The following is a 26,394-nucleotide window of genomic DNA, read 5'->3' on the forward strand; positions in this document are numbered from 1 at the left end:
AAAAAAAAGTTCACAAAATTCCTTTGAATTAAAAGCCTTACTTTCAGAATTTCCTCCTGGGAAATGGGAACTCAGAGGGGTGGCTGAAGCCAGGGTGATAGGTGGGAGCTGTGGGAGTCAGGGTAGGGGTAGACTTTCAAGAGCTCAGGGAATTTCCTCCTGGGAAATGGGACCAATAACATAAAAAAATTGGAAAACCCAGTGAAATCTAGATAACAGGTTGACTCCCCAGTTTCCCCCAGTAACAAGTCCCCTACATCTTCCCTTCCTCACATAAGGGCTTTTAATTAAACTTCACTTTTTCCTCTCCACTGACATTGTAGTAATTTAGAAGTCATTCCTGTTAGTAGGCTCTGAAATAGGTTTTAGCAGAAATGCACAATTTCTTATCTGAACTTCACAGAAGTATTTCAGGAATGCAAAAGTTTTTTAATTTTAGGCGATATGGGATATAAATGGTATATTACTCAGCATCCCCAGGGGCATCTCAGACAACTTGTAATGGAGCGTATTAATGTTTCTGCAGTGAAACATGTAAAAATAATCACTTTGGGTGAGATAAATGAAGAGTATACATATGTACGTATCAGTTCTGGTCAGATTTTTCCACCAGCCAAATTTGTTCCAGACTTAGGGAAACCTTTTCCTTTTCATAGCTTTTTGCATTTCAGAATCGGGAATTAGGGATGTGGATCTGCCCTTGATTTAGAATGTGGGTCTACCTAACATTAAATAACCAAGTTTCCTTGAAGGATCTGTCTCAAGGAGGGCCTGGAAAGTCACCCATCAGCCTCTCCATCCCTTCCCCAGAAGAGACCTCTTCCCTGCTGCCCACTTTATGCTGAATGTATCGCCATCCAGGATGGTATAGGGACCTCCTGAGCGGAATCTCTGTGGCTATTCACTGGTTAGGTGTGTGGTTGGCTTCTACTCCTGACTGTGGGAGGAAGGCCTTGCTTTTGGCTGCAGGCCACATGAAAAAGAAAAAAAAGAGGAATCAGCAAAGGATTAAGAAATTATGGGACTTTTTTTCAAAGCACCTAGAAGAGTACCCGGAAGATGATAATCATAATCATAAACACTTAGGTACTACTTAATACTGATCTGAACACTTTCTGTTTATCATCTCATGTAGTTCTCACCATAGCCATTGGAGTTAGGTACTATTGGTTACCCCCATTTTGCTGAGGAGGAAACCAAGGCACAGAGAAGTAAAGTAACTTTCTCAGTGTCACAGAGCCAGTAATTAGAGCTGGGATTCAAACCCAGCCTGTCTGGCTCCAGACTTCCTGCTTTTCCCTGCTCCACGATACTGCCTCTTAGCTGCTCAACAAAAGGTGATTGGATGATGGGAAATACATCCAGCAGTTTTCTATTGGTAAGGGTCTGAGAGCATTGTTTGCTCAGGGCTGCCGCTTCTCTCTTTCAGAGTTATGTACCAACTCTAACTCACAAAAATCAGTAATGCTGGGGCCAGTAACTAACTATTTATTGGCATATTGGCCTTCCTTAGATCAGAAATCGGAAAAATCATTCTGTGAGGAGGACCATGCTGCCCTAGTGAATCCAGAAAGTGAGCAGTCGGATGATGAACTCCTGACCCTTTCCAGTCCACATGGCAACGCTAGTGGTGACAAACAGCACGGAGCTAAAAAGCCCAGCAAAAAGCAGCAGGAGCCAGCTGCCCCTCCACCCCCTGAAGATGTGGACCTTCTGGGTCTAGAAGGATCTGCAGTGAGTAAGAACTTCTCTCCGCCAGTGGCTCCTCCCACTAATTCTGAACTGCTGAGTGACCTGTTTGGAGGTGGAGGTGCAGCGGGGGCTGCCCAGGCTGGACAGTCAGGGGTGGAAGACATGTTTCATCCGAGTGGACCTGCGTCTACCCAGTCGACACCACGCCGCTCTGCCCCCTCCACCTCTGCATCTCCAACCCTAAGAGTGGGAGAAGGTAATTTTTTCCATGTTACACTAAACCTCTCAATTTTGAATTGGAACCTTTGGGCCAAGCAGGTAGAATTGAACTTTCCTAATAAGCTAGAGTTTTCTGGTCTCCCTGAAAGTCCCTTAGAGGTCTCTTTTCAGTTAATGGGGAAATGTCCATTTTGGTAGGACAGTGTAAGAGTGAATATTTGAGCTCTTTGCCCTTTCTTTGTTTTTGTTTGTTTGTTTGTTTTCCTCCAAAGCTTCAATCTCTGAGCTGCTTTAGTTACTTCTTCTTGGAGATGTAGATTGATGAATTATTACTAATAATAACAGCTAATATTTGTGGGCTACTTACTATTTGCCAAACATGGAATTTAACACTAAACATGGATTCAGTTATTATAAAAATCTGGCAGTTAGGTGCTTTTATTATCCCTATTTTTTAAAGTTTATTTATTTATTTTGAGAGAGAGAGAAACAGAGCGCACAAGCTGGGGGAGGGGCAGAGAGAGAGAGAATCCCAAGCAGGTTCTGTGCTGTCAGTTGCGAGCCCAACGTGGAGCTGAACTCATGAACTGTGAGATCATGATGTGAGCTGAAGTCAAGAGCCAGACACTTAACCTCTGAGCTACCAGGCACCCCATCCCTATATTTATAGTTGAGGAAATGGAGGCTTAGGGTCAAATTAGTAGCATATATTTATAAGGCTAATCATTGGTGAGGCCAGGGTCCAAAACTGGGCCATTTGACTTGAGAGCTCGCTCTTAGTTTTTCTGTAATGTCTCCCTGGAACTGTAATTTTCTAAATCCACTTTGGTTATGCAAGGGAGTACTTGGTTACCTCAAGATATATTTAAGGGACTCATGCCAGCCGCACAGCTGACTGTAGCAGATGAGCCCTTGCCAGTTGGTGCCCACGTGGTTCAGCTTCACTCTGCTCATTGCTGCAGACTTGACCTTTCCTGTGACTAATCATCCGCAATTTTTTGAAATTTGCAAAACACAGTAGATGGCTAAGCATTTTAGCTGCCCCTTCTTACCTGATATCACTATTAACCAAGATGACATCCTATTAGGAAGAGTAAAGAGAAATGTCTCAACTCTTCACTCATATGGTAATCTGCGGGGACTTCCTCTCCCAAGCTAATCCTTCAGTTCTCAGAAGGCTCTGGGTGGTCTTGATTTGTAGTAAGTAGTTCAGTTGGAGGCATTCTTTGTAAGAGTGAGTCTTAAAATCCTGGAATGTGGTTGCTGAGGCTCAAACTCCTACATTAGTTATTGATGGAGCCATGGTGGTACCCTGGTGCCCTGAATCCCAGGCTGTTTCTTCTATATTTGGCTTCCTTTTATCCAGTTCTTACTCACCACAGTGAATTAAAGGTGTCAGGGAAGAAAAATCTGCAAGATCCAGACTATTGTAGTACTCAGTCATGTTTCAAGACCATGTACCTTGTGTGACTTTATTTAATTCATCACAGTCCCATGAAGATAGTTATGTTCTGGTGTCAGAGCTAGAAGGGATCTTTGAGAGACATTAGTTAAATCTGTGCCTCAGGTTGTAGATAATGAAATTGAAGCTGGATATATTGATTGACTTGGCTTTCTGAACCTCAGTTTCACTGTCTATAGAATGAAGATAATACTGTGTGATAGGGAGAGACTGAGAATCAGCTGAAGTATTTTTTTATGAAAGGCAATGTAAACCCTAAGAAATGATACAATATTAGTTTTATTGTGTTGTTGTCAGAGATCTCAGCTGCTGGCTTTGTTCTAGTCTTCTTAGTATATTCACAAACTTGTCCTCACTTCTCTAAATCTGCATCTAGTTTCTAGCAAGTTATTGAGAGGCAGTGTTTTGGGAACAGCATTTGAGTTACATAGCAACACTCATTTCTCCTCTCTTTCACTTTCAAGAGAGCCAAAGACCACTAAAAACATAAAACTAAGCAAAGCCTGATCAGTGAGGTTTTCTTTTCTTTTTTTTTTTTTCAGTGAGGTTTTCTAATGTTCACCTTAATTCCAAACCCCTCCTGCCTGGTATTTGTCCATTAATTTATTGAATATAAGCACAGTTTATTCATTGGGCATCTCCTTTGGTCCAAACATGGTTTTGCCACTTATGGAGGGCCCAAGAAGCCCTCATTTATAGTGTTGACGGATCTTCCAATGGATAAATCTACAGTCCTCCTTCGTCCACAAAGATGGGATTCTTCCTGAGGTCAAAAATCCTTAGGTTCCATTGTTGGCCCTGGAGGAAGTTTTAAGGATAAGATGGGCCTGTGGAACAGCCCAGAATGCAAGCTTCATCCCAGTTTTTCAAATATTTGGCCTAAGGCCTGGCAATAGTGGCAGCTCTTGAATATTTATTGAATGAATGAACTCACAGGACAAAGAAACACATTTTTCCTTTTTTTTTTTTCTAGGTGCCACCTTTGACCCATTTGGAGCACCTTCTAAACCATCAGGTCAGGATTTGCTGGGTTCTTTTCTGACCACATCTAGTGCTTCCAGTGACCCCTTTCTTCAGCCTACAAGAAGTCCTTCACCTACAGTGCATGGTAAGAACATATTTTATATTGTGTTCTGTGGAACATAGTTTTCCACAAAATAACAATAGGTTCTCAGATATAAAAGCATCCAGTAGGTGTTTGTTTTATTTTGTTTGGGGAAGCCTATATAATGCATCTCTCTTTTTTTTTTCTTTAAAAAATTTTTGTAATGTTTCTTTATTTTTGAGAGAGAGAGAGAGAGAACACACACAGTGGGGGGAGGGGCAGAGAGAAGGAGACACAGAATCCAAAGCAGGCTCCAGGCTCTGAGCTGTCAGCACAGAGCCCAACATGGGGCTTGAACCCACGAACCACAAGATCATAACCTGAGCCCAAGTCAGACGCTTACCCAGCTGAGGCACCCAGGTGCCCCTCTCTTTTGGAAATTAACAATTAAGTTAACATTTTATTTTATTTTTCAGAATACAATCATTCTATTTAAATTCAAAATGAAATGTGTAGGCCTATAATTTTTGCAAAAGAAAGGAGAGAAAACACATTTGTTTAAAGCAGCCTGTCAAAAGATGGTATGTTGGGGAGGGAAATATTATTGGTATCTTTAGATACCTTTACAAAGAAAACTCACAACCCTCTGAACTAAGTAGATCAAGTATTTTTATTCATTTTAGAGAAAGATACTGAGACAGATAACTATTGACTTCCTTAGGATGAAGTATCTAGTTAAAAATAGAAAATATACCAGAACTTTTATCTCTTAATTCCCAGGGTGATATATATTTTTCTCAACTCTGCTGCCTCACTCTGTGCCCATGCAAAATACCAACAAATCCTGCTTAAGTTAAATCCATATGGACATTGAAGTCCAAAGTAATATCAATAAACAGGTTAGTTTTAATAGCCTTCGAATGGTTGCAGAACGTATTGTAGACACTGGATTTGAACAATTAGAATTTAATCATTTTTTTTTACCATAGATAAAAGTTTATTATTTTATTTTATTTTATTTTTTAAAAATATAATTTATTGTCAAGTTGGCTAACATACAGTGTATATACAGTGTGCTCTTGGTTTGGGGGGTAGATTCCTGTGATTCATCGCTTACATACAACACCCAGTGCTTATCCCAACAAGTGCCCTCCTCAATGTCCATAACCCATTTCCCCTCTCTCCTGACCCCCCATCAACCCTCAGTTTGTTCTCTGTATTTAAGAGTCTCTTATGGTTTGCCTCCCTCCCTCTTGTTTGTAACTGTTTTTTTCCCCTTCTCTTCCCCCATAAAGTAGTTACATTAATATTTTAAAAGCTCTGGGATATCTTGAGCACATGAAATGTGGCTAGTCTGATTTTAAATGCTCTCTAGGTATAAAATACACACCGGGTTTCAAAACTTAGTACAAAAAAAGAATGTAAAATATCATTAATATTTTCATATTGATCACAGAAGATAATATTTTGACTATATTGGGTTAAATAAAATGTATTAAAATTAATTCCATCAGTGTTTTTTTAAAATCTTTTTTGATGTGACCACTAGAAAATTTTGAATTCCATGTGAATCCCACTTTATATTTCTCTGGTATCTACTTGTAAGTGCAAAAGGGTATCATTTAGGTAACTGATTAAAACTGGAGCTCTTTAAGTGGAGGGCAAATGACTTTGAGCTAGAGAATTGTAGCTTATACCTGATGTTGAAGGCTATGGAACAGTACTGGCCTCAACCTGGAGGGTGAGGTCTTGTGGAAGGCATCTTGTGGAAGGAGCTCGCCTGGTGAATTCAGTCTAGTCATCAGCTTGACTTCTTGGAAACCATGCAAACGCAAACAGAAGATGAATTGTACAACTTTGGTCAAACTCTAACTTCACTAAACATGAGAACTCATTCCAGGAATAACTTTTGTGGGTGATTTCCAATTGGTCTTAAATCTCAAACTATTTGAAGTGGGTCCACCAGACAACATACAAGAAATTCACCTCTCACCCTTGAATAGTTCCCACTGAAGAGAATCTCCTGATTGGAAGCTGGTTACTTTTGGATGAAAGATGCAGGGATAGAGGTTAAACCTATTGTTTTTGATCACTTATTTAAAATGTAAGTCATGTCATTGCTGTTCTGAAAATGCGTCTTTATGCCACTCAGCATGGAAGTTAGAGTCCTTAAATGGCCTTTATGGCCCTATGTGCTTTTGACCTGAGTGGTGTGACCCATATCCCCTCCCTCTTGCCCTCTCCATTCCAGCCATACTGTCCTCTTGCTGTTGTACCGGCTGTCCCCTCTTCCCCAGGCATTGGTGTGATGAACTTCTTCACTTCCTTTGATCTTTCTCACCTGGCACCTTCTCAGTGGGGTCTACTCTGACTGCTCCATTTCATATCACAACTCATCCCTGTGTCCGGACTCTAGATTTTCCTTTCTGCTGTATTGATCAACTTCCAAAATCCTCAATAATTTACTTACATGTTTTGTTTCTTTTTTTGTTTCCCATCTCTCCCCACTAGAATATGAGCTCATAAAGGCAAGGAGTTTAGTTTGTTTTGTTCATTAATGCTTCACTAGTGCCTAGAAGAATTATTGGTACATAGTAGATGTTATCTATCTTACCATGTAATATGTAAATATAAAACGAATTAACTCATTTTTTCCTAAGTCTCTTTGAGACATAGTTAGTGATAGTGTTAATAAGGTTATGTATTTTCCTGACTTTAATACTTTGAACTTATTATTTTCATAAGGATACTATCTTTTGTGTCCCATAGGTATGGATGTTCATAGTTCAGCATGACAATTCTAGACTCAGTTCTCTGTTTTTTGTTAATTGGTTAGAAGATGTTTATCACCCACTCGAAGCCAGTTAGCACCTCTTTGTTTTGCTGCTATACTTCTTGTTTTGTCCTGTGTCATGCCAGACTGAAAGGAATTTTCCACTATCCTTTCTGGAAAAAACAATTATTCTACTGTTAGCGGGTCAGTTGCATTATCTTCATACAGGATAACATATAGGTCAGACTCAGATGTCATATTAGGAGGTCAAATTGCCCACCTCTGACTTCTATAAGGTACCACTGATCTCTTCTGAAAATCAAGAAATACTTCCTGCCTTTGAGTTCTACAGATATTTATTGAACATCTACTCTGAAGAGAACAATCACTTGGGGCATAGTGTGGAATAGAAAGTAAATAACCATAATTAAAAGCAAAATAGAGATTGAAAGTGTTAGGTAATTACCTTTCCATTTGTATATTCCTATATCTTCAACAGATTTTAAATTTCTTTTTTTTTTTTTTAATTTTTTTTTCAACGTTTATTTATTTTTAGGACAGAGAGAGACAGAGCATGAATGGGGGAGGGGCAGAGAGAGAGGAGGACACAGAATCGGAAACAGGCTCCAGGCTCCGAGCCATCAGCCCAGAGCCTGATGCGGGGCTCGAACTCACGGACCGCGAGATCGTGACCTGGCTGAAGTCGGATGCTTAACCGACTGCGCCACCCAGGCGCCCCAGATTTTAAATTTCTTGAGGACAATGTCTTTTAGTTCTCTGTTCCCTTGTATGGTGCCTTGCATATGGTAGATGGTCATAAAGATTTGTGGGCTTGATTAGTAACAAAGTTGGGGTTCTAACAACTATTTATACATCCTAGTTGAATATAAGACTACGATCAGAAGTTAAAGAAATTAAATAGCAAGTGTTAGTGAAATTGTTTGATTTCTATCACATTTTTCGTGGGTTACTATGGTAGAAGAGGAATAGAAAGGAAAGAACTCTTATGGCTGATAAGGACATGTTCTTTTTAACTTAATGATGGGAAAGTACAAGTAGTCTTGTACAGACAAATACAAGACTTGGTAGTGCTAATTTTGGTGCTCTGGTGGTGGTGGGGTGTGTGTGTGCGTGTGTGTGTGTGTGTGCGTGTGTGTGTGTGCGTGTGTGTGTTTAGTACTATTTGCCATGTAAGTTTAATGTTTGCATTTTACCCACTGATTTTATGGACAGAACCTACAGATGCCTTAGAAATAAATTCTTTCTTATGGGACCTTGTTTCTTATTTGGATTTTATAGGTTCAGAAAAAACTTACTCTACCAATGTGTATTCCTCTAATATACCTGATTCTTTGTAGCTGAACATTTCTTTTAAATCCTGCATTTGGAATTTTGAGAGGGGCCAGCATGATTTCTTTTGAAGCTGCAGTAAATTTGTTTTGAGTGACAGTAGACTCTCTCTGACATCAGCATGGTGGATGATGTATAGTTTCTCAGTACATGTTCTGACTGACTCATCATTCTTTGTTCAGTCACAGCAGAGGAGAAAACAAAATTTCAGTTCTAAGCTGATCATGACTCTCCTACACTTATTAATACCAGCTTAAGGCAAATTGAGCTTAAGTTTCTTTTCATCTTTTCTTATTGGCCACTGACTTTGTGTTAAATGTAGAGGTGGGACACACAAAGGTGAATAAGATAGTTCTTGCCTTCAAGGAGCTAACAGTTTAATGGAGACAGACATATGCACAGTTATAATTCGAAGTGTGGATGGAAGTAAAATATAGGTAAGCCAAAGAAGGAAGAGTAACAAAGAGTATATGGGTTCTACCAGCTGTCACGTAAGTAACCATACATGGAGACCCAAAGATACCAATATTGCAAAATGTTTGGAGCGCTCAGAAGGAGATGAATCATGTGGGGCCATGGCAGGTCACGTAGGCTTCATGGAAGGGACAGTATTTATCTGTGTGAACTCCGAAAAGTGGGTTCTCAGTTATTTTGTGACGATTCTTTCTCTTCTCCCCATTTCTTCTGCAGCGTCTAGTACACCTGCTGTGAACATTCAGCCAGATGTTTCGGGAGGTTGGGATTGGCATACCAAACCAGGTAAAAGTCAACAGGTTATTTTTGTGCGTATTTAGCCAACTGCTAAAGCATAATCCTTCACTGAGGCTATAATGAGTACTTATAGAGTATCATATAGCTCACCTATGTAATTTCCTAAAGACTCACATTCTCATGGAGGTTTTCACACTGCCTTTGATGGCATGACAATAGTGTGTTTCATACATTATTTATAACTATTCTCAGTTTCATTTGCTGAATGTCTGTCTTGACAATAGAATTAGACAAATCTGGGTATACAGCTAACTCAACCACTTAGCGACACTTGGATTTTTTTATAAGCCTGAACCTCTGTTTTTTAAATCCATAAAATAGGGTTTATAATTCTTGTCCCACACAGCTACATGTTTTTTCTAATATACATTTTTTTTTTATTTTAAAGAGAGAGAAAGAGAGAGGCTGGGGGGTCAGAGGGAGAAAGAGAGAGAATCTTAAGCAGGCTCCATGTTCAGTGCGGAGCCTGATGTGGGGCTCAATCCAACAATCCTGGGATCATGACCTAGCCAAAATCGAGAATTGGATGCACAACCAACTGAGCCACCCAGGCACCCCTGTATAAGTGAAATAGTTCATATGAAATTTTCTGGCATAGAGTAGGTACTGAATAATCTGAATAGTCTCCTTTCTTTTTTAAAAAAATTTTTATGTTTATTTTATTTTTGAGTGAGTGAGAGAGAGAGAGAGAGACAGACAGACAGACAGAGCATGAGTGGGGGAGGCGCAGGGAGAGAGGGAGACACAGAATCCAAAGCAGGTTCCAGACTCCGAGCTGTCAGCACAGAGCCTGATGTAGGACTCGAACCCATGAACCGCAAGATCATGACCTGAGCCAAAGTTGGCACTCAACCAACTGAGCCACCTAGGTGCCCCTGAATAGTCTTTCTCAACAAAGGGTTTGTTTTAGGGCTGAATTTGTCTGTAATAAATAAATTCTCTTTCTCATGGCTAGTATGGTATTTCTTGAGAGCCATCTTCATGTGATTGCATTTCCAATGCTGTGCGGGTTAACACACACACACACACACACACACACACACACACACACACACACACTATATGTTTATCACAGCAACTTTTTGGAGCGGTTGCTGTTTCTTTAATTTAACCAAGGAGAAAATGTTGAAGCTCAGAGAAGTTAAGCAACATGCCAAAAGTTACTCAGCTAGGAAGTGGCATTCAGAGCCAGGCCTGACTCCAAATCCCAGAGGAAATAATGGAGTCAGGCGAGATGAGAGGTTAACATTGGATGTAGTAGTTTGCAGGGATGGCTAGGAAATGACATATGCCTCCTCTGTTCCCTGTCCCTGCTCCCGGCCACTACTCACTAGCAACTTGTAACATCTTTGCAAACCCTGTCTTAATTTCCCCTAAGAGGTAAAATGAGCAGTAGCCCTGGATTTCTGAATTCCAGAATTCAGCCTCCGACAACTAACTCATTTTCAATGATTTTATTTCCTTTTCAGGAAGCTTTGGAATGGGAAGCAAGTCAGCTGCCACCAGCCCAACAGGATCCTCGCATGGCACGCCCACGCATCAAAACAAACCGCAGACTCTGGATCCTTTTGCTGACCTTGGGACTCTAGGTATGAACTCAACAGGTTAAGATATTAGTAACATTTACTTATGGCTACAAAGCCTCACATCTAAATCTTTGGTGTTACAACAAGCTGGTATTGTTACCTGGGACCTAGAATAGTACGTATCCTTAAGCAATGCTCTAAAATCTGAGACTGGCTTTTTAAAAAAAGGAAATGGGCCCCAAGTACTGGGTTGGAACTAACCCCTATTAAATAGTTTGTCCAGTGCCTAATTTTGGTTTAGTAGCATGAGTACAGTCAGAACTTCCAGGAGTACCTCACAACACAGTTTGGCTACAGCAAAGGTAATGAATGTGTACGGAAATGCTGAGAGAAGAGGCCAGGCGTATAGATTTGTGATGTATAGGGCCAGCCATGCACAGGCCTTCCTGTGATGTTCCCCCTGAGATCCTCACACTGGCATCCCTCTTCTCTCCACTGACTACAGTGCTCTCTGCTTAGTTTGTAAAATTCCATACAGAAAATAGACTCTGTATAGAATTCTCAAAGTGTTTTTCATCATATGTTGATCATTTTTGAGGGATAAGTGTTCCATGAGCAAGTGATTTTGGAGGCGCTAAGTTGCTAAGTTCTGTGGACTTAGATTATTGCAAAAACTTCTGAGTGTACGTGTTCATGGTGAGGTTCCCCAAAAGGATACAGTTTGCAGGGTTTTCATCTATCTCACCAAGGAACCTTTTTTTTTTTTTTTTACTTTTTTTTTTAACGTTTATTTATTTTTGAGACAGAGAGAGACAGAGCATGAACGGGGGAGGGGCAGAGAGAGGGAGACACAGAATCGGAAACAGGCTCCAGGCTCTGAGCCATCAGCCCAGAGCCCGACGTGGGGCTTGAACTCACGGACCGCGAGATCCTGACCTGAGCCGAAGTCGGCCGCCCAACCGACTGAGCCACCCAGGCACCCCCCAAGGAACTTTTTCTCAAGGAACAGCTTGTTGGACTAGCATATTATGAAACCTTTTCTTCATCCTTTTTCCTTTCTTCTCCGTGCAGTGCAGAGTTAAATAGGGAGTGGAGATAGCCCTCACACACAGTTTTGAATTGGCCATATTGATAGTTTAGATTCTCAAGAGAGCCCTTATGAGGCATTTAGAGCTAAATTGTCTTAAGGGAATAAGAACGTGACTCCATTTTTGCCAGTAATTGTATTGGAATCTTAACCTTCCGTCATGCCCTCTTTAGAATTGTTTTTTCTTTTAATAACTCTTAAAATCATTTTCCTTTCTCTCCTTTTCCTTTCTCTTCCTTCTTAATGTAAGTTTCAAATTTTAAAATAATAACAGGTGAAATTCTGCTTCAAATAAAATCTTATTCACTGTTCATTTTTTTATTCATTCCACAACTATTTACTAAGTGCCTCCTGTGTGTTAACATTGTCTTAATAAAAACCAACCAAACAAGAAAAACCAAAACAACATTCCTGCTTTCCTAAAGCTTATATTCTAGAAGAGGAATGAAATAGTAAATGAATAAATATGTGATATAATGTCAAATAAAAATAACAATTAATGTTTATTGGGGCTTTACTGTGTGCCAGGCACTATTTTAAGTGTTTTACGTTTCATTTAATCTCCCCAATAATCTTTTTTTTAATGTTTATTTATTTTTGAGAGAGAGAGAGAGCGAGTGAGCAAGCACAAGTCGGGGAGGGGCAAAGAGAGAGGGGGACAGAGGGTCTGAAGCAGGCTCTGCATTGACAACATAGAGCCCGATGCAGGGCTCGAACTCATGAACTATGAGATCATGACCTGAGCTGAAGTCAGACACTTAACCAACTGAGCCACCCAGGTGCCCCTATCCTGAATAATCTTTAAAACAATTGTTTTAAGTTTATTTTGAGAGAGAGAGAGAGAGGAGAGAGAGAGAGAAAGCACACGCATGAGAGCAAGGCAGGGGGAGGGGCAGAGAGAGAGGGAGAGAGAGAATCCCAAGCAGGCTCCATGCTGTCAGCACAAAGCCTGATGTGGGGCTTGAACTCATGAACTGTGAGATCATGTCCTGAGCCAAAATCAAGAGTTGGATGCTTAACGAGCTGAGCCACGCAGGCACCACCCCCCAATAATCTTTTGAAGTAGAGACTGTTATCCTCATTTTGCAGATGATGAGGAAACTGGGGCACAAACGATTAGGTCACACTCCCGAGTCATGGGTTTTCAGCACCATGATGTCTGGCTCTGGAGCTCACACTCCTAAGCCCTGTGCTAAGTGCTATGAAAGAAAAAAAGCAGAGAGGGATGGTGAGTGATAGATGGCCTGGGGTGTTATTTCAGGTATCAGGTGGTTAGGAAAGGCCTCTCTGAAGAGATGATCTTTATAGGAAGTTCCTTTTAAAAACCCAGCATCACATCTTGCATTTAGACATCATGTCATTTTAGGCAACTTTAATCCGGAATCATTCCTTTGCCTTTTTTTTTTTTTTTTTTTTTTTGCCTTTCATGACATTGATCCTTGAAGGATAGAGGCCAGTTGAGAAAGTCTCAATTTAGGTTTGGTATTAACTTTGATCACTTCCCTAAGAGGGTATCTGCCAGGCTTCTTTATCATAATGTTATTATTTTTTCCCTTTGTAATTGATGAGTTAGCTGGAGGAGATAATTTGCGACTACCCTATATGAGAATATTCTATTCTCTATCTGATTTAGCTACTGGTTTTAGCAGTCATTAATGATTCTTGCCTGAAGCAGTTATTACTGCAATGGTTGCAGAATTGTGATTTTTCTGATTCTTCCCTTCTTTCTACATATATTAATTGGCACTGTAAAAAAAAAATTTCCTTTTCTTTCTCTCTCTGTCTCTCCTCAGAATGGCCTAATAGATTCTTTTTTGATTCATTACTGTCATTATTTTCTCTAATGTTCATGTCTAAGATTTGGTTTGGTTTGTGAAATCCCCTCCTTTTTTCTGGATTCTGTGTTCTTTTCTTTTTTTTTTTAATTTTTTTTAACGTTTATTCATTTTTGAGACAGAGAGAGACAGAGCATGAACGGGGGAGGGTCAGAGAGAGGGAGACACAGAATCCGAAACAGGCTGCAGGCTCTGAGCTGTCAGCACAGAGCCCGACGCGGGGCTCGAACTCACGGACTGTGAGATCATGACCTGAGCCGAAGTCGGCCGCTTAACCGACTGAGCCACCCAGGCGCCCCTTAATTTTTTTTTTTAATTTTTTTTTAACGTTTATTCATTTTTGAGACAGAGAGAGACAGAGCATGAACGGGGGAGGGGCAGAGAGAGGGAGACACAGAATCCGAAACAGGCTGCAGGCTCTGAGCTGTCAGCACAGAGACCGATGCGGGGCTCGAACTCACGGACCGCGAGATCATGACCTGAGCCGAAGTCGGCCGCTTAACCGACTGAGCCACCCAGGCGCCCCTTAATTTTTTTTTTTTAATTTTTTTTAACGTGGATTCTGTGTTCTTTTCACTCAAGTTCATCATTTTTTGAAAACTTTCTTTCTTAACGGCACAAGATGTTCTAGGCTTGTTGTGAAATGTTTTCTCCCCAGTCCTAGAATCAGTCATTCCCCAAGGAATCCTTATTCCTTTTTGTGGAGAATGATATTCAGAAACCAGGATCTGTGCACTAAGTGTGTTCATTGGTACTGGGGTGGGAGTCATTGCTCTGCCTTTCAGTAGCTAGATAGAGATAGGAGATGCGTGGATATAGCTACATATATAATCCCATCCAATACACAGGGGGCTCCTTTGCCTTGCCCTTTTCCACATATGTATTTTCCATTTCCCTGGATCTCAACAACATTAATTGCCACACAACAAAAATTTCAGAATCGCGACACCCATATCACTACAACAACCAACCTGTTGGGAGGAGTTCAGGAATTCTTTGTCATTTTTGAAATGTAATTAATTCTTACAGTCGCTGGGAAAACTAGTTTCCTAAATTCCTGCATGTTTCAAGTCACGTAACTTAGGAAACTTAAGGGACTTTCCTAAAGCCACACAGTGAACAGGTGTATAAGCAGGGCTACAAGCCAGAATTTTTGACACCTAGGCAGTTGCTTTGAAGATTAAAATCAAACTTCCAAATTACATAGCAGCAGTTCAGAAAAGACAAAAGACAGTGTCCTTCTCCTAAAGGTGTTTTCACAATGAACAATTCTGTTCCATACAGCAGTGCCTTAGTTCCTCCCATAGACATTATGATCTAATTGGTCTGGCGGTGGCCTGAATATAGGGAGTTTTAAAAGCTCCCCAGGTGACGGTAATGCCCAACCACAACTGATAACCAACTGCTGTAGCTTTTAATGAGGATAGCAGTGGCCTCTGGGTTTAGCAGCTGCTTTGCATTTTTGTCAGTTCCCTGCTCCGGTAGCATTAAAAATTAAATTTCTGAACATGGGAAGAGAAGATTCTGGAAGAGTGGGCATCAGAAAGTCCTACAATGTTGACGAGCCCCTTGAGAACAGGATCTGCATTTGTCTTTTCACCACCGTGTCTGCAGCCTAGCGTGTGAAGGATGTTCGATAGTGTTTTATAAATGAATGAATAAATGGCAGTGTAATGGGAATAAGGAAGCTTTTTTTTAGTGTTTAGGCGTTTCCATATTTAATTAAATAATGTATATATATCAGAAGAAAGATAGTAAGCATCCTTAGACTGTAAAATGAAATTCCAGTGCAGAATGAATACCCAGCCTAAGGTGTATGTTGATGTGCTGTTGGCAGGAGGGCCCAGGTCCTCATGAAGAGACGCTTCATGCTAAGTTATGCACTGACAGGGGGCAATGCCAAGCCTCAGAGCTTCTGTCGTCACCTTTTCCTGTTACCAAGTATTTATTAAGCCCTTATGATGTTTCAGTGTATTCTGGGCATATGAACTTGCATTATATTATAATGTATAATGTCTCTTAATTTGCTTAATTCATGGTTTGTGAAATATATTCATATAGCCTTTGTGTCTTTATGGTATACCTGTAACATAGATGTAGTTCTGGTTTTACAAATGAAACTGAGACTCAAGGAGGTGAAGTTTTTTCACTGAGCTTCGGAAGAGCAGGGATTCTCCATAGACCATATTCCCAATGCCCAGTACTTTATATGGCACACAGATGCTCTGTAAATACTGATGAGTGAATGTACGAATGGATGAATAAGTATGTGCATGAATGGGTGATAAAGCTGAGACTCAAACTCAGATTGACTCCAAGTTCCAGGGTCCATTATACAGCATTCCCACTGGGGAAAGAAGGAGGAGCCCCAGATCAAAGTAAAGGGAGAGATCTCTAGAAAGAAGAGATGGTAAGGGATAAATTGTAGTGACAGGCTCAGAGATTTGGGGAGGAATTAGGGATTATGGGTGCAGCAAATGAGCATGACATTTGGAGGAAGGATGCCTATAGTCAAGACTCAGCTCCATTAACTAGATCATGAGCAAGTCAGGAAACTTCTCTGAACTTTGGATTTCCTCATTTTTAGAGTGGGGTCAGTAGTACTACCTACCTCCCTAAGAGTGTTGTATAGACTGAAGGAAGTAATAGACACAAAAGTATTTTGTACATGCATATTAGTTATTTTATTATCACTGTTACTTTGGGTTTGGTGCACGAAAGGCTTCCTAGAGATCACCACATTTCAGTTTCTCATTTTACCTCTTTAAACACAAGACACTGTTGGTCTTTGTATTTTGGAAACATCCCAGCACGAATGCAGTGAGTACTTAAAAGTTAGGAGATTGTGGAATCAGAATTCTACTTAAATTCCTGGCACAAAGTAATAAATCATTTTTTTAAAGCTTAAGTAAGATCCTTTGCCCAGTTCAAAGTTGCCATAGTGCTGGCTGTGTTTATACCCCTGCAATGAAATGCAAGAAGTGTGAAATTGAAACCTACTTGTGAATTTTCAAAACATCTTTGTTTACTCACAGGCACTAACCATGTTTGTACTTACAACAAACAATGATTAATCGTGATCATTGAAGTTTAAGTAGTACCTTGATGAATGAATGTATTTTCTTTTACTCTCCTTGTCAATTCGGTAGTTGTTATTTTTTTTTTTCCTAGTGAGAAATAGAATGTGCTTATAAGGTGGGAAGGAGAGGAGACATGGCAGTGTGGGAAAAGACAGGGCTTTTCTGGCTTGGAGTCCAAGACTTGGATTCAAGTCCCAGTTCTGCCACTGCTGGCTGTGTGACTTAGAGAAAATCACTCAGCTGCTCTGAACTGCGGTTTGTATATCTGAAGAAAAAGATGGGGTTATTAATATACACCTAGAAACATCACTGTGGGGATTAAAGGAAATATATGCCTGCAATTCCTTTAATTATTAGGAAGGTCAGTCAAGGTAATTTCCACTAAAGTCACTGAAAACAAAAACTTGGGACATAGAACTAGAGGTTACTCAAAACAGCATTCCTCTCTCTCTCTCTCTCTCTCTCTGTTTCCATAGGTAGTTCTTCCTTTGCCAGCAAACCCACCACACCAACTGGACTGGGTGGAGGATTTGCGCCTCTCAGCTCACCGCAGAAGGCATCTCCGCAGCCTATGGGTGGAGGGTGGCAGCAGGGAGGTGGCTACAACTGGCAGCAGACACAGTCCAAGCCACAGCCCAGCATGCCCCACTCCTCTCCCCAGAACCGACCCAACTACAATGTGAGCTTCTCGGCCGTGCCTGGGGGGCAGAATGAACGTGGGAAAGGATCAGCTAATTTGGGTAAGGGTGATGGCGTGTAGCCTGACTATAGGGTAGCCTGTGTTGTCATGCTACCTGTATGTGTGCCTGAAGAAGGAGACAGAAAACAATTCCAGTATTTTCTGAGTCTGTCTTTCGTTGTAGAGATACAACAGGATCCCTCCCTCCCACTCTGTGCCTGAAGCACCTGGGTTTACCATGCTCTTGACACTCATCACATCATTTTGTGACTTAGGCTAGTGCACTTGTCTGTCTCTTTCCATACTGACCCCTGATGGAGAGCAGGTATGGTGTCATGTGATCATTAGCACCTAGCTGAGGGCTTGGCGTGCAATAAGCACTAAACGAATACTGAATGGTTGTGAGTAGTGGAGCGGCTGGATCTTGAACTGTTATTCCTTTGGAAGAGGGGGGAGAGGAGAAGGGTTGGGAGCCTTGTAAGCTCTGTATTCACATTTGCCCTTGGATCCTCATCAGAGGAGGGTGTATGTCTTGGGACATTTATCTTGCTTATGCTCTGGTTGGCAGATGTTTCAGATCACTGGGTTTCCTACATGGTTTTTTCCTCTCTTCTGAGGAATGGGAAATTCCTCAGAATGGGATTCTTGGTAACAAGTAAAAAAAATACTGTATTTTGCATAGTAGCGATGGTTAAATTTGAGTTTGTCAAAAGTCTTGTTATATTTCCCATCTCAACTGATTTGGTCATACTCAAGAGCTGAGTCTTTAGGGGCATGGTGAAGAAACAGGCCTTTCTCTCTGTAGAACATGGAAAAGGAAATTCTACTTTTTCTAGTAACTGTAGCTAACATTGAGTGCTTGCTTATGTCAGGTGCTGTTCTAAGTGGTTTCACGCATTATTTCATATAATCTTCAAAACCAACTCCATGTTGTAGATGAAGAATCTGTGACAGAGATAAATGAAGTAATTTCTTAAACCCACACAGCTTGTAAGTGACAGAACCAAGATTTGAACCCAGGCAATTCAGCTCCAGAACCCCTCCTCTTAACTGCCACACTCTACTTGATACGACACAGGTACCTTCTCAAAATAACATGACAGGGACTCTTTTGCCGGGAATATGTAACATCACGTTTGTTCTTTGGTTCACGATGGGTATTGCTTGCACAGTTCCATAGAGTCTTGTGGCTCCCCCTCTATTTTTATTTTGAGTAGATGTAGGGTAATTGTCAGCAGTCGGCAGATATTTATGTAGCATCTTAAGTGTAGAAAACTTTGGGAATTATGGAAGTGAACAAGACAGGCAGATTCCCTCATCTCAGAGCATTTGCATTTAGTGTGTGCATGTGTGGGTGTGTGTCCAGAACGTCTTACGGTATAGAGATGGCAAATGGCTTTCAATCCAGATGTCAACTTTGGTTGATGGGCATTGACAAGCATGGACTGCTGTGCTTGGGTTCTGTTTTGTTTTAATATAATAAACATTTAAATAATCAGGCACTATTCTAAACTCCTGAAAATGTTAACTTCTCAATTCTTACAACAACCCTGTGAGGTAAGTAGTATTGTTAACACCATCCCTGTTTTACAGATGAGGAAATTGAGGCCGGAGGATAGTAAGTAACTTGCCCCAAGGTCCCACTGCTGATAAGTGTAATTCAAGCCTGGGGAGTCCAGCTATAGAGACTTTGCTCTTTGCCATCAAGCTAGGCTGCCTCTCCAAACATTGAGAAAGACTGTGAGGCCACAGCCAGACTTGGAGGAAAAGAGCGGTATGATGGGCTAGAGCTGTCAGTGGGTAGGACTGGAACTGGGCATGGTCAGGAAAGTGGTGGCATATGTGGACTTCAAGTACCAAAACCCAGTGTTAGTCCCATCACTGATACTAACTAGTTGTATAACTGGGGTGGGTGGGGTGGGGGTGCATCATGAGTATTTTCAGCTATAAAAAGATGATATGGTGGAAATGATGTTATGGAGTTGGATTTACTGTAACAATCCAGCCTTGAGTTCTAGCTTTGCTGTGAATATGGTATATGATTCTGGAAAAATCTCTTAGGTTCTTCAAGCCTCATTTTCGTCATCTGCCAAATGGGCATGACAGTCTCATACCCTACTCATTGGGTTAAGTGTAAGAGGATTAATATATGTGAAAGCACCTTGAAGACTCTTAAGTGGTATGAGGTGATATGATTTTATGTTTAAGAGTAGAGACTATAATGATTTCTTTTTAAAACTTATATTGCAGAAGGGAAACAAAAAGCAGCTGACTTTGAAGACCTACTTTCTGGTCAAGGTTTCAATGCACACAAAGACAAAAAGGGGCCTCGAACAATAGCTGAGATGAGAAAGGAAGAAATGGCTAAGGAAATGGATCCTGAAAAATTAAAGGTGTGTGAGCTCCTGCCCCAGGGTGATTATTCTGAGTGAAAAAGTCCTGTGACAAGGTTATGGGTGTGGAGCCTTCAGTGTTCCTGGTTCCCAGCTTCCTCACTGCTTCCCTCCATCCACTTTCAGCCAGAGCAGTTCTACTTTTATCTGTTTTGATTCTAGAAGTCTAGGTAAGATTGGATTTGCGGAAAAAAAGAATATTTCCCCATTAAAAAAGATTTGCCAACCAGCTACTCCCAGTTTAGCTTGGAAAGAAAAGAATGGTTTAATTATGTGGATGTATTGTGTGAGGTAGTGGAAGAGTTTTTGTAAAGATCACGAGAATTGGAATGTTCTTGACAGACGGAGAGGTTGAATTCCTATGTGACAAAATACTAAGTATGCTGATGCCAGAATGAACTGGGAGATGGGGCTCTAATCTGTTACCGCATTAAAGGGTTTCCAAAACCAGGACTAGCACAGCCAGTCCATCTTACACATTTTGAAAAAATGTAACATATTTCCAGACAGATTTGAACATTTGTGAAGGATACATAGATTCTCTTTTGAATACAATATAGGATCCTTGGTTTGCATTTACTTTTTGCTTCATGTAACACTACCGAGACTTTCTATTTCTTCCAAAGCTCTGTGCTCCATCTTGACAACATTTGTTCACTAGGCAAACTCTGACAGTTTTTTCTATGGAAGAAAATAGTTTATGTCTTTTAAATGATGCTCGGTTGTTTAGTTGGTACATGGTATTTAGTTGCTTGGGAGAGTAGGCATTATTAACCTTGGCTAAACCATTCATTCACCAACATACACACTGAGCTCCTACTATGTGCTAAATGCTGGTGTGTTCTTATAAACCCTTCAACTTAATCACCTCATTTGTGCAACCTGAGAAGACTCAAACTGTGAACATTCATATTACTACTTGGATTAATTCATTTAACAGTTTTCGAGTTTTCTTTTAAAGCTGTATTTTGAAGCAGTCATGTTATTTGTCTCCTGAGTTATAGTCTTGGTAAGAAACAGTACCTTTTCTCAAACAGCTCTGCCTAATGCCAAGGAAAAACACACACACACACACACACACGGGTGATTATGATAAAATATAGCACATATTAAGATAGAAACATGTTTAAGGGATTAGCCCAGAGAAATCCCCCCCCCCCCACCGGGATATTTATTTAGTGTGTGTATGCCAGATACTATACCAGACAGAGGCAGATAGCAGAGACCAAAATGGACACGGTCTGTGCCCCCATGGAGTTCATGCTTTAGGAGTGAGATTAACTCTGGGGTGGGGTAGAGAGGAAGGGATTCAAGCTCTCAAAGGCAAATGGTATGAAATTCCTGAGCAGGCTTTTAAAGGATGATGAAGGGGTTAACAGGCAACCCAAGGTAGGAGGTGAAAAATTATCCTAGGTAGAGAAAACAGCTTGGAGCATGCACAGTGCCCCATGTGGTTAATGTTGTTGGGGCAGAAGCCATTTCCAGAGGCTAAGTGGAGACCTTAGGGACTTGAAAACATTTCTATTTCCTAATTCCCTCTGCGTTTACAGATTCTGGAATGGATTGAAGGTAAAGAGAGAAATATCAGAGCACTTCTGTCCACGATGCACACTGTGTTGTGGGCTGGGGAGACCAAGTGGAAACCAGTTGGCATGGCTGACCTGGTAACACCTGAGCAGGTGAAAAAGGTATACAGGAAGGCTGTGCTGGTGGTGCACCCAGATAAAGTGAGTACGATCCGCCCTGGAAGAGCACTTCTCTGCTCCTTATTTAATTAGCTTATGACCATGTATTAAAACATTATACTCTCAATTTTCTGGTTATTAGTCCATTTAAATGATAAAGTCCATGGGCTAACATCAAGTATTTATTTATTTATTTATTTAATTTTTTTTTTCAACGTTTATTCATTTTTGGGACAGAGAGAGACAGAGCATGAACGGGGGAGGGGCAGAGAGAGAGGGAGACACAGAATCGGAAACAGGCTCCAGGCTCCGAGCCATCAGCCCAGAGCCTGACGCGGGGCTCGAACTCCCGGACCGCGAGATCGTGACCTGGCTGAAGTCGGACGCTTAACCGACTGCGCCACCCAGGCGCCCCTAACATCAAGTATTTAAACAAATAGTTATACTTTATGAAGCAAGAGAAGAAATTAAACTATATATTACAATAATGGAATGGGAGGGCTTTCCCTAGGTATATGATTTATCACTGACTAGTTTTTTTTCCAATTTTTAAATAAAGTTTATTTTTGAGAGAGAGAGAGAGAGAGAGAGAGAGAGAGAATGCACACACACGAGCGAGGGAGTGGCAGAGAGGGAGAGAGAGAGCGAATCCCCGGCAAGCTCCACACTGTCAGCATAGAGCTCAATGCAGAGCTTGATCTCACGAACGGTGAGGTCATGACCTGAGCTGAAATCAAGAGTCGGACGCTTAACAGACTGAGCCACCATATGTGAATTTCTAAGGGGAGAGAGTTTTGGGGAGGTTATAATAATTAGGATCACATAGAGTGAGCTATAAAATAAGAAATGGCCTAATAGAAAAACATTTCAATTACTTAGAGCCCACATATTAGCAGTGAAAATTTTAATACAAATAAAATTTCAGTCTGTAGTATCTAATGTGTTTTGCTGTTCTTTTTTCTTTTTTCTACAGGCTACTGGGCAACCCTATGAACAATATGCAAAGATGATTTTTATGGAGCTCAATGATGCCTGGTCTGAGTTTGAAAACCAAGGTCAAAAGCCCTTGTATTAGTTTTTGAGCTTTTCCATTTCTGCTGCAGACCTGTGCTAATGCTTAGTGTGTGTCACAGTTCTGAAGTTTTCACAGGTGAACCAAAAACTCCAGTAACATGTATCCAGTACTAAACTGTTAAATTACTCGTGAATTAATTACTCATTGATAAGGAATGTGGATGTTTATTTCCTTAAGTCCCCACCATAAAAGGTCCAGAGCAGGGAAGGAACTTTTAGTCAGAGGACCTTGTGGAGTTCCTACATTCCAGCCTGCCTTTTGGGGGGCAGACTCAGCATTTTGTGGGGAAATGGAAACCAGAGGCCACCAAAGGCATAACACCCATCTCATTGTCTGAGAATAGGATTAATGAGCAAAAGCTGTGATAATAGAAGTACATGGTGGATTTTAACTAATGGTTTTTAGATTTTCTTGGAAAGATGTCATTAAAGCCATGGCTTTACATTGACTTTAGGAACACAACCACCAAGTATTTTATTTTTGTGGAAATTTACAATGGTCTTTAGCATAATACTGTATACGTGTTTGGGTTAAAAGGACAATGTAAATTGTGGGAAGTGATTGTATTACAATCCAGTGATTGCCAACCCTGGATAAGCTAAAAATTAGTGCAAATGCTGACTGAAGAAAACAGGGACTCTGTGGAGAGAGAAATCTTTGTTCCTGGTCAGAAAGTTGGGCTGCTACCTTCCTCTCCCTAGAAAACTGTAGTTGCTTAAAGAAAATGTCTTAAGGACGTAACTTCAACTCTAAACCTGATTTGGAAGAAACTTACCATTTTGTCATAAGGCTTCATGCTCTTCCTTTTGCTTAGCCAGGAAAATATTTTTAGCTGGAAACAGGTTGTAAAGCAGTTTGGCACACCACAACGTATCAGGACCAGTGTCTAGTAAGGAGTCCCTGTCCTCTAGTTTTGTGAGTGGTTGTGGTAAGAGAGTAGAAAACAATACAACACCAGTGACGAGACAGGTGCAGTTGGAGCGGGAGAGCTGTGCTCACCTTCGGACCGGACCGAGTCAGATGGCTGGTCAGGATTTGCTTGGAGGGACCATGTTCTCCTCCCCACCTGTTGAAACTGGATCCCTTGGATTATTACAGTGGGGGTTAGTGTTTTAAAAGTAGTCGGGGGTCTACAGGAACAACATTCATGCAGGGACATCTGTGAAAGCAAAGTAAGAATGAAACCTTTGCAGACTTCACACTGGTTGGATTGCACTTCAGTGTTTTGGCTGTTCCTCATTTTGAGGGATCAGCAGTTGCCATCCCGTGACTTGAGGGGGATCTCTTTTGGTGTGCACATCCATGATGTGCATAGTATATATATGCAAAGCAGATGGGCAAAAAGATTTCCATGCTAATCTTAAAAGGTTCATGCTCAATATGGTGAAAAGCTTTCAAAAGTTGTTTTTAAAAGACAATCATTTTTTGTTCCTATTTTAATTTTCTTGTGGCAAACTGTACCAGAAAAGCAGCATGTCAAAAATACTTCATGTTCTGTATAGAAATCTCTCTCTCTTTTTTTCTTGCTTGCTTGCTTTCTTTCTCTTCCTCCCTTTCCTTTTTTTTTATTATAAATATTTATTATTTATTTTTCCCTTTACTGACAATGTGAAACTCACAGAAAATGTTCTCCTTTTAAATATACAGCTGTAAACCATCAAGGTAACCATAACAAACTAGGTGTTATTTATTAACGTATTATGAAATAATGTTTGAACCAGTATGTGCTTGTCTTATTTAAAATTGGAATGTGAGACATGTTGCTGTGACCTGGTTTTTTTTTTTTCTCATTCACATTTGTAGATATTGTGTGAACTACAGTATATAATGATAATAATTAAAAGGATATTATGTGAATGTCACGTACATTTTGAAATGATAGAACTCTATTAGCTTTGTATCATGTTTGGATAATTCATCAATGTTCACAGTTTAAAACATCATTAAACATTATGTAATTAGCAATGAGAAAGAATCTTACCTAACTTATTAAATTTGGGATTTCCGTCATCTCTTTTCCAGATACATTATAATTCTGGACCCCTATTTATCTCAAAACTCTTAACATATGCAGACCAACAGATTTTTGCATTCCTTTTAAATATCTGGTTGTGACAAAGCTTGTTGTTGATCAGATTCACTGTTTCATTCATGTTATTGTAATATATTTTTTGTTTTGTAAATAAGTTACACACAACAAAATGTGATTGGTCTAAAATATTTGTAATGTATATTAAAAGGCTCAAAAATATTTGTAGAAACCTAAGTTATTTTTGCACTGAATATAACCTAAGTTATATTTGGGAATATAATGACAGGTTTGAGTTATACCTTCTGACATGATTCGCTTTTTAGAAAATTAACGGGAAAAGAGCATGAAAACATTTAATACATTTGCACCGAAATGTAATCTGATAGGATTTCTGGATTTATACATTAACCACCTCCACTACCACCCTTTCCCCTACACACACACACACACACACACACACACACACACACACACACACACGATCATGCTACATAAACACTATGTTTCAAAAGGAATTGGCATAGAAATCCTGGTCTCCTGGATAGAATATTAATGAATTTTCAAAGCTGCGTTTGTATGCTGAGGCAAAGAAATTGATCTTGGAAGTCTGGGACTTTGTCATAGTAAACAGGACTGACCCTTGAAAAATGCAGGGATTAGGGTTTCTGACCCCACATGTAGTCAAAAATCCATGTATAACTTTTGATTCCTCCAAAGCTTAGTTAGTAATAGCCTACTGTTGACTAGGAGCCTCAATGATAACATAAAGTTGATTGACTTCATATAAATGATAACATAAAGTTAATTGACACATATACATGTATACATATATATACTGTATACAGTATAATGTTCTGTATTCGAGAATATTGTATCCTTACAGTAAGATAACCTAGAGGAAAAAAAATGTTAAGAAAATCATAAGGAAGAGAAAATACATTTACCGTACTGTACTGTATTTACTGAAAAACATCCACGTATAAATGGACCTGTGTGGTTCAAACCTGTGTTGTTCGAGGGTCAACTGTATTTCAGTTCTTAAGGATAGAAGCAGCATGTTCATTTGGAAGCACATGCTGCAAATGAAAAGCATTTGAATCATTCTTTTACTGTCTCTGTCTGGAAGAATGTTCAAGTTGGATCCTAATGCCACTGATGAGACACCATTGTATAAGGACTGAACACAAACACTAAATTCCATAAACAGTTATCACAGCAACAGGACAGTTTCCCTACTGGAAACATCTATGGGGAAATTTAGGTCAAATAAATAGGTTTTGGTTGTTCTAAAATAAACCATGATTTGGCATAATGGTATGGTATTGGTTTGAGACCAGAAAACTACATTTAAATCCTGTTTTTTTACTTCAGGGCTGTCATATTCAACAACTTTGTTAAACTAAGACTTAATCCTATCACCTGTATAATAGGGATATTGGTAGTAGCCCTACAATGGAGGCATTAGGAACTGTATATAAACTATTATCGAGTACTCATTAAATAGTAGATATTGTTAATGATCTGTAGAACAAAGTGTATCCTTGCAGATCAGTATTGGGGCTGGAATTATATCGAAACCTCCAGTTGGTTGTAGGGAGTAACACAAATAGAAAAAAGCATCAAAAGAAACTTGTGCCTTGGCCCTTATTTCTATATCCTTGGAATGATAGAGTTCTGTCTCCCTAAAATG

At 40.2% G+C, this 26,394-nt stretch overlaps 1 protein-coding gene across 5 annotated transcripts in view; it reads left to right on the forward strand.

Annotated features, from left to right (window-relative positions):
• Positions 1 to 24,923, forward strand: part of DNAJC6 (DnaJ heat shock protein family (Hsp40) member C6) — a 150,984-nt gene extending 126,061 nt beyond the window's left edge. For all 5 annotated transcript variants that reach the window (XM_023258786.2, XM_011284948.4, XM_003990160.6 and 2 more), the window contains 8 exons: positions 1,514 to 1,948; positions 4,347 to 4,481; positions 9,232 to 9,300; positions 10,782 to 10,901; positions 17,317 to 17,580; positions 19,770 to 19,912; positions 21,463 to 21,639; positions 22,571 to 24,923. In XM_023258786.2, the coding sequence (XP_023114554.1) occupies positions 1,514 to 1,948; positions 4,347 to 4,481; positions 9,232 to 9,300; positions 10,782 to 10,901; positions 17,317 to 17,580; positions 19,770 to 19,912; positions 21,463 to 21,639; positions 22,571 to 22,672 (1,445 nt within the window). In that variant the 3' untranslated portion in view covers positions 22,673 to 24,923. The remainder of the gene's footprint in view (positions 1 to 1,513; positions 1,949 to 4,346; positions 4,482 to 9,231; positions 9,301 to 10,781; positions 10,902 to 17,316; positions 17,581 to 19,769; positions 19,913 to 21,462; positions 21,640 to 22,570) is intronic.
• Positions 24,924 to 26,394: the final 1,471 nt, after the last annotated feature.

Source organism: Felis catus, chromosome C1, assembly GCF_018350175.1.
Source record: "Felis catus isolate Fca126 chromosome C1, F.catus_Fca126_mat1.0, whole genome shotgun sequence".
Taxonomy (NCBI): domain Eukaryota; kingdom Metazoa; phylum Chordata; class Mammalia; order Carnivora; family Felidae; genus Felis; species Felis catus.